Raw genomic sequence first — 19,175 nt, 5'->3', positions numbered from 1 at the left:
CAAGAAAGCAGTGTGTATAAACTTTAGGCGACACTTGACGGTCTGCTTGATGGGCCCGCCCAGGCCCAATCGGATAAAAGGGCAAAAAATGGGCCATCTTGGGCTAAACATTCTCCTTCTTGGGGTTGGCCCGCCCAAAGCCCAGTCAATTTCCCACTCGATATGAAACCAAACCAAACCAAACCAAATCAAATTCCTAACTGACAATGGTTTTTCCCCCAATTACTTGGGAACTTGGCATTGTTTAAACTGCACGGTTTTGACTCTGTTTAAGGGTACATCAAATTTCATCAGCGATATTTCTTGCGGCTTCGTGACCTCATCTCAGATTTTTGTCAATTGATGACATGAAAATGCACAAGGCATTGAGAAATAAAAGAAGAAAAAGAGAACTTACCCTAGTAAAATAATGAGTGCAAACGTGCTTAAAAAGGGTCTCGATGCATGAACGAACTAAACTCGACGTAGACTTGTCTTGGGCACTGCTGCGGTGTTTCAGATGTACCGTACGACATCACGACGTGATTAAGTACAATAATATTGTAGTTTTCAGGAAAAATTGTCACAACCAAGTGTGAAAATAGTTGCACACAAAATTGGATGTATTACGAGTCGAAATATGGTTAGGGTCCTCATGTGTCTTGAGTTGTCTAATAGTCGACATGTTGAATCGTATACAGAATGAATACACTAATGTACCTTAGAAATTTCCGACATTTTTCCTCAATGCTTGTTCAGAAAATAGGTGAACACACGGGGGGGATGGAGAAATAATTTAGCAGTTTTTGCCTTTGTTTATCCTGCATCTGGCTCACAAAATATGGTCATATAACGTAGTGGACCGGGACATGGTTTAAACAAAATCTCATTAGTTGAGCTACACCTTACCTGTTACGTTTGACTGTTTTCTTCATTTGACTATCCTTTTCCGTGAACTTTGTAGCCAAAACATAACGTGGGCAAGACTGCCATCATTGTCGTACCGACCCCCAAATGCTGCATGGTGCTCAAGAACTTTTCTCCAACGTCGCTAATGCGAAATCCTATTTGAATTTCCCCTTCCATTGTTTAACTACGACAGCATTCCGTGTTTCAGAATCAAGTTACCGCAGCGTAACATCTAAAAGGATTACGATCGAGGAGTGTCGAGAGATATACAAAGCGGAACGAATTGGCTCCGTGCCATCAGGGTATGCGAAACTGATTTTAAAAAGAGAAGAACCGACAAAAATGAGATGTTGTGAGACCGGTAATAGACAGAGAAGAGTCAGAAGGAAGGTCGTCTTAAGTGCAATGATGTTGAATCAATCTACAACGGAAGTTATTTAAAGCCGCCGTATAATTTAGAATGGGAGTCCTCTATAGTCGTGTGATCTAGGGAGGAAATTAAATGCAAAGTCAAGGCTACCCGTACCATTTTTTATGCCCACTTTACATTAAAAGCGAGCCTTTCTAAGTCGGCCCCATGATAATTTCCGATAAGATACCAATCGATCGGTTGATGAAATACGAACCCTTAACAAGTCAAAGAGTTCTTTTCTATAACATCATGGCTAAAATCACGGCACAGCCGCTAAGCCCTTTTACGAGCCGTTCGGATGACCGGGGATGAGTGTCGGCCGAGGAGGATGTTATCGATCATCGAATCGTCTCTGCGGACCGAGCCACCGGTCTCCGGGAGTCAAGAGAAACGTCCACACGGAGGAGTCCGATGCATATTCCGTTCTTTTCTTTTTTTTTCCGTTCTTCTCGACACGGTCTGACCCGTCCTAGACTCGAACCCGAGACCTCGTGCTCATTGATTGTCATCTTCTGGTTGGGCCGACCATCACCCCTCTCAAACACCTCTCTCTCTCTCTCTCTCTCTCTCTCTCTCTTCAACTATGTGGTAGCGGCCAACTCGGACGAAGCTGGACGTGCGTGTGCTTGTGGCACCTTGGGGTGCGAATTGTAACCATTCTGCTCAAGAAATCAAATTCTTGCCAGAAATTGATTTCTGGAGGAGAAATTTGTTTGATAAAACATGACTGATTCTGCTCCAGAAATTGATTTCTGGAAGAGAAATTTGTTTGATAAAATAAGAGGAAATTTCTACTTCTGGATGAGAAATACATTTGATAACGGCGCATCAGTTCTATTTCCGCAACAAAGATAGTTCGAACTCAATTGCAAAATATTATTTATCTTAACCTATCTCAGGTCGATAAGCTATCTTTCACTTGTAGGCCGTCCTCCTAATCCATAAAATTTAACCTTCCCGGGGTAAACCCATCATCTAGTGCCTGTGCTAAAACCAAAGCCAGTGCTCGAGATGCCGCTCAAAAATGATAACCCAGATAAAAACGAGACAAAAGCGCCAACTACTTGCGGCAATTCGTTGCGAACCGCAGAGCCAAACACGAATAACGAAACAAACCGATTTAGCCACACAACCCACACATCATAGCCCTTTCGAAACCGAAATCCCGCGGCTCAACTTCAACCTCAACCTCAATCCGCAACATGCTAATCAAGTTCTCGCCATACCACTCCGCGGCGTCTCATTCCCTCGTTCCGACTCGATCGAACGAGATTCGCGCGGGCCGCGTGCCCTAAACGGCCGCGTCGCACACCGCGGATTGCACCGAAGGAAAAAGCTAACGAGAGGAGGTGAAACAGTTGGAGGAATCGAAGACTCACCAGCTACGCATGAAAAAACGGAAGCACCGGAGATATAGGGAGAGCCAAATCGATCGCCGCTGTGTGAGGTGACGGGTCCGGTGCAATCGCGAGGAGGGATGGAGGGCACGAAACTGAAGAGGCGGGGATATAGGGAGGGCCAAATCGATCGCCGCCGCGTGCAATGGCGGTTCCGGTGCAGTCGCGAGGAGGGAAGGGAAGGGCACGAAACTGAAGAGTTGAACGAGATGGAAGAGAAAGAAAGAAATTAGGGCCAGAATGAATTTCGAAAGAGAGAACGGGATGGAAGATAAAGAAAAAGAAATTAGGGCCATAATGAGTTCCGGGAAGAGAGAAGCTATAAAAAGTAGCTTCTCTTTTTTGGTAAAAACTCATTTTGGAATCAAAATTTGATTCTGGAACCTGAAAGAGAAAGTATTTTTACTAAATGCATTTTTATTTCAGATTACAAAAATTGTTCCAGAATGCATTTCGAAAATTTTTTAACAAACGCATTTATGTTCACGACATAAATGCGTTCGTTAAAAAAGAATGGATTTCATGCGCGCCTTTAACACGACCAACGCCAACTCCCTCCTCCGTCTCTGTTTCTCTCTCTCTCCCTCGCACGACCCACTTCGCATAAGAAGTATCGCCAACCGCCCAACGACACACCCCCCGAAGATTCATTTTCTCCGCGACGATCTCTCCAATGCTCTCTCCCCCCTTTGTAATTCTCTCTCCCCCAGCGTACCCACTTCGTCTTCTCCCATAACGACACCTCCCCACCACCTCGGTACTCCCTCTCATTTTAACTCCCTCTCCCCTCTTCCCTCTTCCCAGGAAATTTTCTTTCTGCTTCCTCCTTCGCTTGCAGGGTCCTGCCTGCAAGCGTCCTCGTCTTCTTTGCGGGCCGTGCTAACGTGAATGCGGGTTTTGCTTTGTCTGCCTCGGCAGTTTCCTGGGTGAGTTCTTGATTTGGTTCTTGAGTTGAGCTCTCGCGCGGGGGTGGGGGGGAATGATGGCTTCTCTGATTCGGCCGCCGGTGTCCCTGGCCGGGGCTGCGGCTTCCGACCTTTTCGGGGGCGGCGGCGGTAACGGCGGCGGCGGCGGGGACATTTCGCTGAGGGCCCTCGGGAGGGCGCGGCTGGGGGCTCGGGGGAGGCGGGGCGGCTTCGCGGTGGCCGCCAAGCTCAGGAAGGTGAAGAAGCACGAGTACCCGTGGCCCGAGGATCCGGATCCCAACGTGAAGGGCGGCGTCCTCAGCCACCTCTCGCCCTTCAAGCCGCTCAGGGAGAAGCCGAAGCCCGTCACGCTGGAGTTCGAGAAGCCGCTCATGTTGTTCCAGAAGAAGATCATGGATGTGAGTTGCTGTTCTTGTCGTGTCTTGTTGTTGTGGGCGGGTTTTAAAAATGAGGTTTTTGATTTCGGGAATGTGCCTCTCTAATTGCTCGAAAATGTAAAATTTTTTCTTTATTTCCTGTTCAGGTGAGAAAGATGGCCGATGAAACTGGCTTGGACTTCAGTGATCAGATCATTTCATTGGAGACCAAGTATCAGCAGGTTTTAGCATCATTGCTTTTTCTAGCAGTAAATGGTAGCTAAGTTCGCAGAATCTTTTGCTAATTCTCTACATCGAATCATGTATTTTGCGTCTCTCTCTCTCATGTTAATTGGTTCTGGACCTCTGGTGATAATGGTCGTGAATTAGATTATCTTGCAAGCCCGTATCCATTCCTAGAGGAGCTTTTCCCCTATTCCCCTATTTTTAACATCCTAAACTTCGCTAATGACCAAGTTATACCAAATCGGTCTCTCTCTCTCTCTCTCTCTCGTAGAACCTCTAGAGATAACACTGCAATAGGATATTAGTATCTCGTCGAAAAGAAATTATGTTCTTAAGCTGGAAAACTCTGGGGGATGCAAATGATCGATGTGATCATCGGTACTGGAACATGCAGTGATGTTAAAAGAAAACTAGGGGATTTGTCTAATCTTTCTCTACTTCCATGGCGGCTGCACACATAAGGTAAATAGAAAAAAGAACTTTTGCAAATTGGCGCATTGGTATCTTTTTTGCCGGTTCTTTCGGTTCAGTTCCTGTCCTGAATGTCATTTCAAGTGCCGGTGTTGCAAAGCTTACTGCGCATATGACCATAAGCACTTCATAGTAATAACAGGTCTCGTTAATTTTGAGACCGACTGTCACTATTACGGGCATGGCTTGTATTTCTCCAAAGCAAATTGGCACTTTGGTTGACGAAAAAAGTCGTTCTCCTTTATTTGGAGGTTGACTTATCTCTCTTTTCTTATAAAAGATAAAAGTTGGCAATGGATCCTGCAAACGGTGCCATTCTTTGTCTTTGCGCTTGCAGTATATCAGACATCTCTATGAAATCATCAATCCTACTAAAAGCTCAGATTGGACGTTTCTCTGATCAGACCTTAGTCTAATGCAATATGAACTTTCAAGGCGAGATAGATGATAAGTTGTTTGCTACAGGCTAGACCTTAGATAACTTATTTTCTTGACTGGTTACTATTTTTATCTTGATAGGGCACACTTCAAAAAGCATCTTTCATTCGTCTGGGTGATTTTTACCTGTTCAGTATATTAGACGAATTGGAAACACGTTTAATAGACTCTTGCAAATCATATGCAATACTTTTTGTCTACTTGCCTTACAAATAATGATAGTGAATTTATTTAGAATCTGACGTATAAGACAACTTGATTGAACCCTGGTTTTCATATTGGTACAATCAGCACTGCCGCTTTTATGCCAATCTTTTGATACTTTCAGTTGCATTAAGAATTGCGATACTTTGTAAGATTTTATTTTTTTCTTGCTATTAACATGTTCTAGTCTTGGTGTATTTCCTTGCATTCACAGGCTTTGAAGGATTTGTATACGCATCTGACTCCTATCCAGCGTGTGAATATTGCCCGACATCCGAATCGGCCTACATTTCTCGACCATGTATTTAACATTACTGACAAGGTGCTCACTTTGACTTGCCGAATTCAATTTGCCTTTTTGCTTCTGTTTATTGCTTGCTTAATTCTATCATGGGCAGCTGACACGATTTGCAAAATATATGCCTTCTGCATCATGTTGTCCACTAGTTTGTGGAGCTTCACGGAGATAGGGCTGGTTATGATGATCCCGCTATTGTCACTGGGATTGGAACTATTGACGGTGAGAGATACATGTTCATGGGCCACCAGAAGGGACGAAACACAAAGGAGAACATTCAGCGCAACTTTGGGATGCCAACTCCCCATGGGTATGCACAATATTATAAATAATATCTTCAAAACACCAACTATCGATTTCGCATATGAATGGTGCCGTTAACAAAAGTTCAGCAACTGCCTAAGTTTTAGTTCATTTTGTAATTCAGTTACAGGAAGGCTCTACGAATGATGTATTATGCTGACCACCATGGCTTCCCAATCATCACTTTTATTGATACACCTGGGGCCTTTGCAGACCTGAAATCTGAGGAACTTGGCCAAGTAAGCAAAACACCTAATGTTAGCTGCAATTTGCATTATGCACTTCCTGATCTTTGCAATGATGTATTTGCTTTATATATTTCTAGGGTGAAGCAATTGCTCACAATTTGAGGACCATGTTTGGTCTGAAAGTACCCATTGTTTCGATTGTTATTGGGGAAGGTGGTTCCGGCGGCGCTCTTGCTATTGGCTGTGCAAATAAATTGTTAATGCTTGAAAATTCTGTCTTCTATGTCGCCAGGTAATTTAAGTGCCGTCACTTCCATTTCAATTGTGTCAAATTACTTTGTCGGATGTCCTCTTCCTCCTTTGTCTTATTGGTGGTTAAGAAATCAAAGGTTGTGCTTAAGTCAAATTTTCTCAGATCTATTTCTTACTGCTTAAACTTTGATATAAGAAGTTGCTTTCATCCAAGTTTTCACAATATCATGTGCATTTTTTGTAGAATATGTGCTAGATATGGTATATGTGGTGTCTCTTGTCTTAAATCATCATATGTTTGGAGCTTGAATATTTTGTCTGTAGGGGGCAGTAAGTAAGAATGGAATTAAGTTTTCGCACATTTTCTGTAGTGCTTGTATCACACTTCTATGTGAAAATACTGTAAACAAAGTACAATGGCAACACCATGACTAACCATAATGAGACCCATAAGGCACTTGTTGACCATACTCATTAAAGAAATATTTTCATTTTCAATGCACTGATTACACATAACATGAGATAGAGAGTGCATTGAAATGACAGACTTTCCTTAATTAACAACATCCTATACATAAAAGTGGGTAAAGCTCGCACAAGGTTGAGCCATGTGGTGATTTCTGTTAATCGGAGAATATATCTACATTATGGGGTTCAAATCCGTGTTAAACGCAATTCCACGTAAACTCTAGTGGAGTATTTTTGATTGGTCTAAATATTTATTTTGTTATTATTTTCTACATATTATTGCTCTTGCAAAAAAATTCATGTCGACACCAATATTTGGGAATGATAGAACAAATACATTCTTACACCGGTGCATCTTGGTAGTATTAGTAGTAAAATTAGTATTTTTTTTTCATAAATTGTTAGAAACAAAATTATTTCCTCTTTCATGGTTCGATACATGTTTTCATATTTTTAAAATGTTGCATAATTGTTTTATCATCAACTTTCTTTGAAACATCATTCTCATATAGGGGACCAAGCAATTGATGGGCCTCCTCTCTAGTAATTTCCACTTTCCAAATTTTAGGGTCAAGTTGTAATCTTAATTGTTTATGGTCATCAAATTCAAAACCCACAAAATAATGAGATTAGGTAACCACACTCAGCTGAGGTATGCACCATTTATTTTGTTTTCCTCATTGGTATCTGATCAGAAAGCTCATGTAGATGGCCAACGCGAGAGTAGGCAACTACAATTAGCGAGAGTAGTACCTCATAAGTGTAACCACATTCCTATTGAAGCTTATCAAGTTGATTTTGTTAAATTGACTTTGCCATGCCTTGTTTGTTGTGTGATTATTTCCAGTCCTTGCGTTTACTGATTTTTATCTTTATCTCTGCTTTCATTTTTAGTCCTGAAGCTTGTGCTGCAATATTGTGGAAGACTGCAAAAGCTTCTCCAAAGGTGAGAACAATTATGACAATTCTGATTCTTAAGTTTTCTGTGAGCAGATTTTTTTATTAGTTGACACTTAAATCTCCCTTATCCTCGCAGGCAGCTGAAAAACTGAAAATTACAGCCACAGAGTTATGCAAGTTACAAATTTGTGATGGGATCATCCCGGTAAGTTTTTCACGTCTCTCTGCTTTTGTGTGTCATACCAGTGTGTTTTAGGTATTATGAGCTATGCTTTAAATAATTCTGTAGCAGGGAGAATAGTTGCTATAATCTCATATGGACCACGAGTATTGAGATAGATATAATAAAAGATAGATACAACAAAAAAAAAAGGAAAAACGAAGCCTTACCCCATTGATTGGGATTGGATAGATAAACCCTTTTACCATTGCATCTAATTCTGTGTCATGTCTTCTGAAAGCTCTGAGTGCTTCGTTCACTTTTTTTATGTGCTGTGCCTCTATTAAGCCAAGTCTCCATCCCTCAATTGCTTTTCCTAGTTGAGCATTTGAAGGCCTTTGCTTGACAAGTCCAAACCATCTCAAATGAGTTTTTCTCGTCTTGTTCTCGACTGGAGCCACACCCACTTTCCTCGGATAGATTAATTTGTACTGCCTTTTCTTGTGTGTTTGCACATCCAATGGAGCATTCTTATCTCTGCTAAACTCATTGAGTGCAGATGTTGGTGTTTGACTGCCGGACATTCAGTGCCATAAATTATTGCCGTCCAACAGAATTGTCCCTTGAGTGACATTTGGCATTTGCACAAAATACCTTCTTCTCTGAACCATCCTGTTTGTGCTTTACGGGTGACATGTCAATTCATTTTGTCCATCCTTTTGCAAAATAGACCCAATAGATGGAAAGCACTCCCTATCGTGGACTTCTTGGTCTTTAAATCGCGTCAAGGTGTAAAACCATTCGAGCTCTGTTCTTGTTGAACTTACACTTGGTAGGAAAACACGTGCCAGCTGTCGACTAGACCACCCCTCCCTTACTCCTTTATCCGCACTTGGGATCAGTTGTGTGAGATTAATCTCACCCGAGTGAAGTGACTATCAAGACATACGTGATATTCCCTAGAGACAATTATGTAAGCTATTTGAGTAATCATGTAGGTTTTTGGCTCTCTTTATGCGCTGTTGCGATCGTAAAATCTTGACAGTAACTTTACGAACTTGGCATTTTTAGTTGCATGTTGTGACCATTTGGATTTCATTCTTGTATATGGTTCAACAGGAGCCACTTGGAGGTGCCCATGCAGATCCCTCTTGGACCTCCCAACAGATAAAAGCTGCAGTTGTTGAAGCAATGAATGTCAGTATTACTTAGTTTGTTTTCACCATAGAATTCTGAACCATTACTGACAGAGTCCTTGATCTTTTCAGGAGCTTAAGAAAATGGACACACAAGAACTCCTGAAGCATCGCACGGTTAAGTTCCGAAAAATTGGTGGATTTCAAGAAGGAATCCCTGTGGATCCCAAGAGGAAGGTCAACATGAAGATAAAAGAAGAACCTCTACTTGGAATGATTTCTGAAGCAGAACTGGAGAGTGAAGTTGAAAAGCTGAAACAGAAGATAGTAAATGCTAAGGAATCATCCACTGAAGTTTCTGATAGTGGTTTGGATGAATTAATAGAAAAACTCAAAAAGGAAGTGGATCATGAGTACTCCGAGGCAATTAAGGCCATGGGCTTGGATGAAAGAATGTCAACGATACGAGAAGAATTTGTGAAAGCTAAGCAGCAGGAGCAACCCTTGCATCCTATTTTAATGGATAAAATTGATAAGCTAAAGAAGGAGTTCAACCAAGGCTTGTCAGGAGCTCCCAATTACGAGAGCCTCAAGAGTAAGCTTGACATGTTGAATGAGTTGTCTAAAGTGAAGAGTGCTGAAAGGGTTGCTTCACAGAAGGAAGAACTCAATAGGAAACTGAAAGAGGTATTAGAACGTCCTGATCTGAAGGAGAAGGTTGAAGCTCTGAATGCAGAAATTGAAGAATCTGGGGCAACTGCTCCTGAGGATGTAGATGAAGGCCTGATGGAGAAAATTGTCAATTTGAAGAAAGAGATAGACATGGAAATGGCCAGTGTCATTGAATCTTTCGGACTGCACGTTGAGGCCATTAAACCTGCCAGCATTGATACTAGTTCGCAAACTTCAGTCTCGGAAGTTAGTGCTAAAATGGGGAATCTAAATAAAGAAATAAATAGCAAAATCGAAGAAGTGGTCAACTCATCTGACCTAAAGAATATGATGGAGATGCTGAAGATGGAGATTGTAAAAGCAGGAAAAACGCCCGATTTGTCGTCAAAAAATAAGATCGATGCTCTGCAGCAGCAGATAAAGCAGAGGCTTTTCGAGGCAATGAATTCTCCCGAACTTAGAAAGAAGCATGAAGAGCTGACAGCTGAGATTTCTGAAGTCGTGGAATCTTATGGAGGGTCTAATGGAAGCTCGAGATATGCTGACACTGACGACAGCTCCAAGCATGAGGAATCAAGGGTAGAGGTCAACGTGGGAGGATATGGAAACTAGCTTACTGTGAGTTTAATTTTCTCCTGTCTCACGCTTATTACTTCCTGTTTAAAATCATCTTTTAGTTTTTCTGCTCCATACGGACAGGAGTTTCGGATTTAATACTGATTTTTTAGCAACAAATCCAATAAATATATGTGCAGTGCTTGGTGTATTGATCTTTTTTACAAAGGGAGTACGTGAGAAACCAATTCTATTCAAAGTCCCTTGTGTGGATCCTATTTCGATGGTACCTTTTGATGAGATGATCCACCTACAAGTCTGGCTTCTACATGTTAATTAATCCATCAATGAAGACCAATCTAATATTGTAGTCCAGTTCACAATGGTTTTTATTCTATAGTGATAACAAGATGCAGAAGCAACTGAAGAACCATAATATCGTAGCATTTTGGTATCTTATAATGTAATTTGCAACTACCAGTCATGTTTAAACAGTCGAAGATTTTCATGGTAATGCTGCCTTTTCTTTCGTCTGCAGCTTTTTTTCGATATAGTGGATGCCACTGGGAACATGAGAGATAAATAGACGATGTGTTTTGACCAAGGAGTAATCCTGCAGCGCTTTTGATTCTTTCCAGGTTGAATACATTCCAATCTCTATGCCGTTATTAAGTATTTCGCGCATCTCCGGTGGTGCTTGTTTTGCATGCTCCAGTACTAGGAACAAATTAAAACGTTTCGACTTTAAATGGTAAAATGCTTTCGGTTTCAAGTCGAGAGAACGTTTATTTATTGGTTTTAGGTCTTTTCATGATCTACAGCCAACCAAGTACTTAAGGAGTTTATGTTTCTCCCTGTTTTTTTCGGTAGAGAACAGACATGGACATTTTGTATATGTTACTGGGAGTGATGGCAAAGCTCCGCATACTTCAAAATAAATGCAGATGACTGCATGAGTGTACTGTCACAATGTCATTTGCAGATCATTTTCTTTGACAAAGTAGTTTGGTGATCTCCACCGTCCTTCTCTTTTCCCTTCTTACTTGCCTCACCTCATCATATGGATGGGAAACAATTCTAAACGGATCTAGATCTAGCAAGATACTGGTTGCTGGGCCGACAATATTAACTCTTAATCGGCACATTAATTTATATTGATATCTCAAAATGTCTAATCAAGTTGATTTGAATGATTCTATCCAAAGTTGGTATTTGTTTGGTATTCAATTTTGATTCGATGTACTGCTTTTCTTTCTTTGTACTGACTAGTCTTGCAGTAAAGTATGGGGGTAACTTCATACCAATGATGCCCAATGGCAAACTCAATTTCCCCCCCAAGGTTTGGGTCAAAGCACTACACTTGCGTATTCTTTGGGGATATCTTCAGGAATATAAATTGTTTGTCTCTAATAATCCCGGCGCAATTCCGGTGGGTGGGACGGGATTAGTTTGGTAGTCAAAGAGCTCCGAACACAACTAACTAGAATACGAAAAAACAATCTAGGCAAATTCCATATACAAAGTTGCCAATTATCAAAACAACAGTGAATGAAAGTGCATGTAAATCCTATGACATGATTCGAGTGGTCTGCGATTTTCTCCTTCATCTTTTGAGTATGCAAAATTGAGACTTTCAAATCAGACTGCTACGCACACCAAATGCTTCGGGAGGAAATATAGGTAGCTGTTTCCTTTATGAAGATCGATTACATCTCAGTCATTCTTCAACACACACATTCTCTTTATTTTTGATTTTATTTTTCTGATAAGATAGTTCACTTCTAAATAAGTAAACTTAAGAGTCCACTAGAGTAACTTACGGACCTCATTAATCAGGTAAGGTGCGAGCCAAATCTTAAATGGGTGTTTCTAAATTGTTTGCCTAATTCACACACAAGTCAATTCCTTGTTCTGTAAATCAGCTTTGGGTACTTAAGAACATTATTAGTTATAAAAGAGAATGCTCAAGTAGATGCGATTATTTTGTTGAGACAATATACTCTGTCAAGGGCCAATTTATAACTCCAAACAAAAATTCCACATTCTAGTTGAACCAACTTTTTCTAGGATTTACCATGAGACAATAAAGAAGTGGTCTTGTGTACAAATGCCCTCGAGGCTTTCAAAGCATTGATTTTGCACACCATGAAAATAGCTAGTGTATTGAAAATTTACAGATTTTCTTTGTTTAGTTTCCTAATTAGTGCCAGAAGACCCTTTTTAACGAAGTTCTAAGTAGGAGATGGCAAAAAGAGCACTGACTAATTTTGGGCTCGGCTTTGTAATATCACGGGTTCAACTTGCTCCGCTCCCATGTGAGGGTTAATGTTCAAACAGAAGGTGGTAAAGTGTGTCGTGCGATCATACCGTCTTTTTTCGAAAGTAATATTGAGATCACTCGTACCTGTGAATAGAGTCTTATTCAAAATATGGCATGATCGATGTTTCCGGATTAGGATCGGATACTCGACAATTATTAAAGAAGTAAATAGGCTAATACTTCTCACCTACCAACCCCATTTTGCTTAGACCATAAGCAAACCCGGAAATCAAGAGTGGCCTCTATGATTGCCATCACTAGAATCCTAGAAATTTAAAAGAGAAAAGGTGGTAACAGTGAAAAGAGAGTGAAAAGGAACAAGAAAAGGCCCATAAAGTAAGGGCGCGAATGATAATTATTGTGTTTTCCTATTTTTTTATTTTTTTATTTTCAAAAACAGGTTTAGAACATAAATCCGTTTGATAAAATAATTTCATTTTTTTTATTTCTAAGATAAATTTGGTTCATAAATAGATTTGAAATAGAAATAACAACTCTATTTTATTGCTTACCCTTGCCGCTCACCGCCGCCCACTCGCTACCACCCGCCGCCGCTCATCGGCCAGCCGTCCGCCGCCATCGCTCGTCGCCGCTTGCTGGCCGGCTGTCCACCGCCGTTGCCTACCGCCGCTCGTCAGCCGGTAGTCGGCGGCCGTCGCCTTTTGCCGATCGTCTGCTGTCGCCTACTGCTAGCCGGCTGTCTGCCGCCGCTGCCCGTTGCCCCCCACCATTGCTTGTTAGCCACTTGCCACTCACCGGCCATTCGTTGTCGCCCGTCGCCACCGCCACTCGCTAGCCGTCCGCCGGCCATCCACCATCGCCCGTTGCCACCGCCACTCGCCACCTGTTCGCCGCCCATCCACCGGCGCCCATCGCCACCACCGCTCGCCGGCTGTCCGCCGCAGTCGGTGGAATAGAAATTTTACGTCGTTATTAAACGAATTTATATTTCGAGAATAGAAATTTTGTATCATTATCAAATGCTACTTTTTGTTTAGAAATTCGTCAAAAAAAGAGAAATAAATTTTTTAATTTTTAGCTAGAAATAGAATCGGGAAAGAGAAATATTATCATTCATACGCTAAAATACCCGATCATCATTCATGTCACCGAACGTCAATAGCGCAACACGTAGACTCTATGATTGCCATCACTAGAATCCTAGAAATTTAAAAGAGAAAAGGTGGTAACAGTGAAAAGAGAAAGCGAAAAGGAACAAGAAAAGGCCCAAACAGTAAACAACCCGATCATCATTCACGTCACCGAACGTCAATAGTGCAACACGTAGACGTTGTACTCGACGACGGCGTCGCCGGTCTTCCGGTCGAACGTGTGGGTGGTCGCCCGGGCATACCCGCGGGCGAACCGAAACAGCCCGCAGCCGTTGATCACCGGCATCTCCCGCACCTTCTGGAGCACCGGGTTCCGCCCCAGCACGGTGATGCCGCTGCCATTGTACTTCCCCGCCACGAAGGCGAAGTTCATGATCATCAGCAGGCCCACCTCCTCCTGCGACGCCGACGAGTACAGGCCCTGGGCGCGGCCGACGAGCTTGGACCCCGGGTCGGGGCGGAGGGTCAGGGGGTTGTCGATCATGTTGACGAGACCGAAGAAGGTGGCCAAGGCATTGGACGGCGGGGGCACGACGGTGACGGAGCTGGGGTGGGGGCCGCTCATGACGTCGTGCCAGTAGAAGCGGAAGTGGCTGAGCTTCTCCTTCCCGAGGTCAAGGCCCATGAGGCTCGGGTCGAGGGTGGTCGCGAAGCCAGAGGCGAGCGTCGGGATGGCTGAGGAGAGGAGGAGGAGGAGGAGGAGGAGGAGGAGGAGAGAGGAGATCGGATTGAGTGTGGCCATGAGGTGCTTCACGGTAGCTAGCCAGTTAAGGGGACACTGAAGTGAGGTAGTCAAATATAATAGAAGCCAGTGAACGAGGGAGTAGTAAGTAAAGGGTACGAGGAAGCCAGTGGGGTACCGTACACGAGGACGGATCGCATGGTTTTGTATTGGTCAGCTTTGAGCTGTCGAGTGAGGATTGCTCTTATCGACCTATTCTCGTTGCACTCTAGGGGCGAGGCAATGTTTGGAAAGCTCCTTGTAAGGTTTTTTCGACATTAATAAAGTGATTGAAGGCTACTCCCATGTAATGGCTTACTTACCTTATTGACTGAATAAGACGCGAGCCCAAATCCAAGTGAGGGGCTCAAACGATGGCATTGTTTACACTTGCTTTCGTGGGGATCGGACCTTGCAACTGTGGAAGGAAAACAAGTATAAGTCGATGGAGAAACTGTCGAAATTTGGAACGACCTTCCAAATGGTGAATAAACTATAGGGCAAGAAATGATCAAATTGGGTAAGCTGCCATTTAGATGTTGTAGAAGAACGTTTTGCTGGTTGAAGATGGTTACTCCTTTGAGTTGAGTGGTGTTTGGCATCGAAGAAGCTCACGAGCTGCTCTCTGCTTTTGGCATTCAGTCCTCTTGCTTGTTCTTTAGGAAAATTATCCAAAAAGTTCCAAACCTATTACACTTTTACTAATTCAGTCCTAAACATTTTCGCATTTTGCGAATTGAGTCCACCCGGCCAATTTTAGTCAGAAATTTCTAATGTAAATGCCGACCTTCCTAAGTGGTATGGCTGGCGATAGCATGGACAATAGGTTTAATTACTAACATTTTTTTTCATTTGATTAAAATGGGTTAGATCCAAACCCATTAAAACTCAAGATGTCCTTCCTTGTCCTTTTGATTGCCGATGTATTTCTACTTTGACTAAAATGGATTTATTCTGAATTCTTAAGAACCATATTTAGTTGGGTTTTGCTTTTCGAACTATCTGGTGAAAAGTTTAGACGACCCGCTTCAACTGGGTCCAACCGATGTAAGTCAAAGATTAAGTTGGGTTACGAATCTATTTTGTCACATGAGAGGGATAAAAGTGAAGATAACACATACTTCTAAATTAAAACGATACAGCTGATGATTACATGACAAACTTAAAAAGCCTAGAGTTGGCTAGATCCTTTGGAATTATTAATTTGCTCAAATCTTGTTGAACACATGAAAATGAAATTGGACAAGAAGTTGAACTTCACTTCGCTAATTTTCCTACCAAACAATACATGCAATCTCCCCAATCTCCACGCCCCCCTCTTAATCAAGCCATTCCCCAAACACGCCACGACCCTTTCCAGGAAATTCACAGCTTCTTCACCATCTTCATCAAAGCTTTTCAATTTGCGCGTCAATTCCACAATGGCAAACTATCACAGGTTTGTAGGGAAAAATATTAGAAAAGTTCTAAACCTTTTGTGTTGATGCCAATTTAGTCCTAAATATTTTGTCTTTGTGTCAATTCAGTTCTTCCTGCTAATTTTGGCTGGATACTGCTAACGTGGATGCTGGCTGGCCTACATGATACCGCCGGCGATGACATAAATAATTTTTAATAATATTTTAATATTTTTTCGATTTAATATTATTTTTTCTGATTTTTATTATTTTTTTCCTTCTTTTCCTTTTTTCTTTCCCTTTGTTCTACCTTTAGCCGGTGACCGGACACTGGCGACCGGCCATGGCTGAGGCCTCACCTGGGCGAGGCCGCCATCACTCGGACGCCGCCGTCACCCGCCATAGGCAAGGCTCGGCCAACTCTCGCCTGGGCGAGGGCGTTCCCCAGCGAGGGCTCCCCTCGCTAGATCTGGCGAGGCTGGTCCTCACCCAAGCCATGGCGGCCTCGCCAGATTTGGCGGGCCCTGCCTGGGCGAGGGCGAGCCCCGAAGTCTTGAACTAGCACTCCTCACTCAGATTGTTATGCGCGCACATTTAGTACACGCTTTCCTTATCGCGTACTTCACCACTTGGATATTTCGTTTGCTCATGCATATACACATACCACTTCATGCAAAATGCTTTGTTATCTTCAAATAAGTAGTGAGTTTTCCAAACGTATTTATGCTTCCTCAGCCAGTGCTAAGGATTGTCCTACAACTTGGGTGTAACGATTTGGTGTAATTGCCATTAAGGTTAACCACTTTTTTCGCAAGATCAAGGACAAATGGTGCAGCCATTTCTTGCCATAACTTTTTGGCTTTAGGGGCTTTTTATTTTTCTCATTCTAACTCTCAACTCACTCTCAAACTTTTGCCAGGAGTCGAAACCTACATCCGATACTAAACATTTCCACTTCTAACCCCCTCCTGAGAAGGTGAGGAATCGAACTCCCCACCTTTCCTTTCCCAAATAAGAAGGGTGGCCATTAGGGTAAATTCCAGTAGTTGGCTTTAGGAGCTTGACTCCTAACTTTTTTAGGTCTATTTGAATTACTTTCCTCTCACGACAGAATCAAGCCTTTCATTTACAATATGTCCATCTCTTTTGCAAGAGCATTTTCCCCTACTGTCGCAACGTTGCTTTCATCCCTAGCAAAGAATTTCGTTAACAGAGTATTGAACCCACTATGTGAGTTATAACGTAAGGAAGAAAGATCTAGCCTTCTACCGGCCTTTATTAAATTTTTTTTTAATATTTTTTCAATCTTGCGTGAAAAGAAAAAAATGGAAAACTAGGTTTTCTCAATAAAATATAACTATCCTTACTTATTAAGAATATATATTTTTTTGGATTTTTATAAACAAACGAAAGGTTAAGCTTTTTCAAGAACTATGGCCTTAATGGAAATTCTGTAAATACTTAAAAAGATGTTTGAGATTTGAAAAGGAGCTTCACTGCAAGGTATTTTTTGAAGTGAAAACAAAAAGGTTGGGTATTGTTATGCCAACCGTGAAACATGGGATAAATTGGAAAAATGAGATAAAAGGTGGGGTTTTTACGTGACATTAGCCTTCCAAATAATCAAAAACCCTAATTTAAAAAGATCACCATGACCAAAGACTCCTACAATGCCACGTCGATTACCACTAGTCGGGCAACAGAAATATGATTGTTCTTTTCTTCATCAGCAAGAAATAATATTATATTCCATAATTATGTACAATTGTTTACTTTCGCGCCTTTAAACTACGGTTTATTTACAGATGAAAGCTTGGCTTAAAGTCAAGAACGAGATGATTCCGTCTAAGTTCAGGAATAATGAGAAATGGAACATAATGCAGTAGGGAAGAACTGGAAGCACTAGAAAGAAGGAAGCAACTGCCAGTCGAACTAATAATAAGATATGTATTTCTCGTTCATGTTACAACCTAAGCCATTAGCTAATCGGCCGGGCCGGGCATGGAGACTAGATTTGGAGCTGACAGTGACGCGAGCAGTGACAGCTTTAAGCAGCCTCTCTCCTAGTCCCCGAGCACTGCAGCGAATGAAAAGCCTCATCCATCTTCTCTTTTGCTCTATAAAAGTGGCTCCTGCTTTTAACCTCATTTCACCACATAAAACAAAGCATTCTTGAGTTCAGATTACCATAGCTTCAATGGCGGAGGAAGTGATATTGTTGGACTTCTGGCCGAGCCCGCTCGGGATGAGGGCCAAGATTGCCCTGAGAGAGAAGGGCGTGGACTTTGATCTGAGGGAGGAGGATGTTCTGAGCAACAAGAGCCCCCTGCTCTTGGAGATGAACCCGGTCCACAAGAAAATCCTTCTCCTCAGCCACAACAGCAAGCCGGTTTGCGAGTCCCTCGTCATCATCCAGTACATCGACGAGACCTGGGGTCGTGAGTCCCCTCTCTTGCCTTCCGATCCTCATGAGCGGGCGCTGGCCAAGTTCTGGGCTGACCACGTGAACAAGAAGGTAAGACGATGACGCCCAATCTTTCAAACATTTCCTTATTAAGTGTGCTTAATGTCAAAACATAAAACGATGGTGTAGAGGACAGTGGTGCGAGCGGTGTGGACGTCAACGGGGGAGGCCCAGGAGGCAGCGAAGAAGGAGTACATCGAGTACTTGAAGGTGCTGGAGGGAGAGCTCGGTGACGAGGCTTACTTTGGAGGTGAGAGGTTTGGGTACGTGGATGTGTCGCTAAAACCGTTCTATAGCTAGTTCTATGCTTTCGAGACATCGGCCGACTTTAGCACCGAGGAGGAGTGCCCCAAGTTGGTGGGATGGGCCGAGCGTTGCATGTAGAGGGAGAGCGTGGCCAAGTCGTTGCCCGACCAGCACAAGGTCTATGACTTCATGTTGGAGCTCAAGAAGAAGCTTTAGGCGCAGTGACAATTCGCGAGTCTCATTACGGTCATCTCATGACTCTTTTGTTCAATGACTCCTCTCCTTTGGACAAGGCTTAGCTCTTTCCACTTTAATGATTTCCTTTTTGTATTTGAGTATTTCTAGATCAGCTAATAAGTTCTATACATCATTTCATGAATTTCGTTCAGCATTATGTTTTGCGTTATTTGCGCGCGTGGACATCAAATATATATTTTTCTTTTTTATGAAAATCCTTTCCATGCATTACCGACTTTCAGAGGCAACGTTGCCCGAAGTGCCCGAACTGCCTAAGTCTGGATTGCCTCAACTTCCTAATATTCCGAGCCTGCCAAAGTTGGAATTGCCATCACTGTCGAAAGTCGAATTGCCGCTACTTCGTGAACTACCAAAGCCCCGAATTACCAACAATACCGAAACCAAAAC

The 19,175-nt window shown here is 42.5% G+C and overlaps 2 protein-coding genes and 1 pseudogene across 2 annotated transcripts; 2 read left to right on the top strand and 1 right to left on the bottom strand.

The window, feature by feature from the left end:
- Nucleotides 1-3,307: 3,307 nt before the first annotated feature.
- LOC115672388 (acetyl-coenzyme A carboxylase carboxyl transferase subunit alpha, chloroplastic) lies at nucleotides 3,308-11,270 on the top strand. The gene is made up of 11 exons (XM_030594194.2): nucleotides 3,308-4,021; nucleotides 4,147-4,221; nucleotides 5,553-5,660; nucleotides 5,786-5,946; nucleotides 6,064-6,178; nucleotides 6,265-6,419; nucleotides 7,742-7,793; nucleotides 7,884-7,952; nucleotides 9,027-9,104; nucleotides 9,176-10,333; nucleotides 10,809-11,270. The coding sequence occupies exons 1-10, from the start codon at nucleotides 3,677-3,679 to the stop codon at nucleotides 10,325-10,327; spliced, it is 2,310 nt and encodes a 769-aa protein (XP_030450054.1). The 5' UTR covers nucleotides 3,308-3,676; the 3' UTR covers nucleotides 10,328-10,333; nucleotides 10,809-11,270.
- Nucleotides 11,271-13,790: 2,520 nt separating this feature from the next.
- Nucleotides 13,791-14,925, bottom strand: LOC115672394 (dirigent protein 19-like). Its single transcript, XM_030594203.2, has one exon. The coding sequence runs from the start codon at nucleotides 14,442-14,444 to the stop codon at nucleotides 13,860-13,862; it is 585 nt and encodes a 194-aa protein (XP_030450063.1). The 5' UTR covers nucleotides 14,445-14,925; the 3' UTR covers nucleotides 13,791-13,859.
- A 3,067-nt stretch (nucleotides 14,926-17,992) lies between these two features.
- LOC115672214 (glutathione S-transferase U25-like) lies at nucleotides 17,993-18,918 on the top strand (annotated as a pseudogene).
- Nucleotides 18,919-19,175: the final 257 nt, after the last annotated feature.

The sequence above is a fragment of the Syzygium oleosum genome, unplaced genomic scaffold, assembly GCF_021117445.2.
Source record: "Syzygium oleosum isolate NSW1041296 unplaced genomic scaffold, Sole_v2.1 Sole_v2.12, whole genome shotgun sequence".
Taxonomy (NCBI): Eukaryota; Viridiplantae; Streptophyta; class Magnoliopsida; order Myrtales; family Myrtaceae; genus Syzygium; species Syzygium oleosum.
This window is presented reverse-complemented; position numbering and strand designations above follow the sequence as displayed.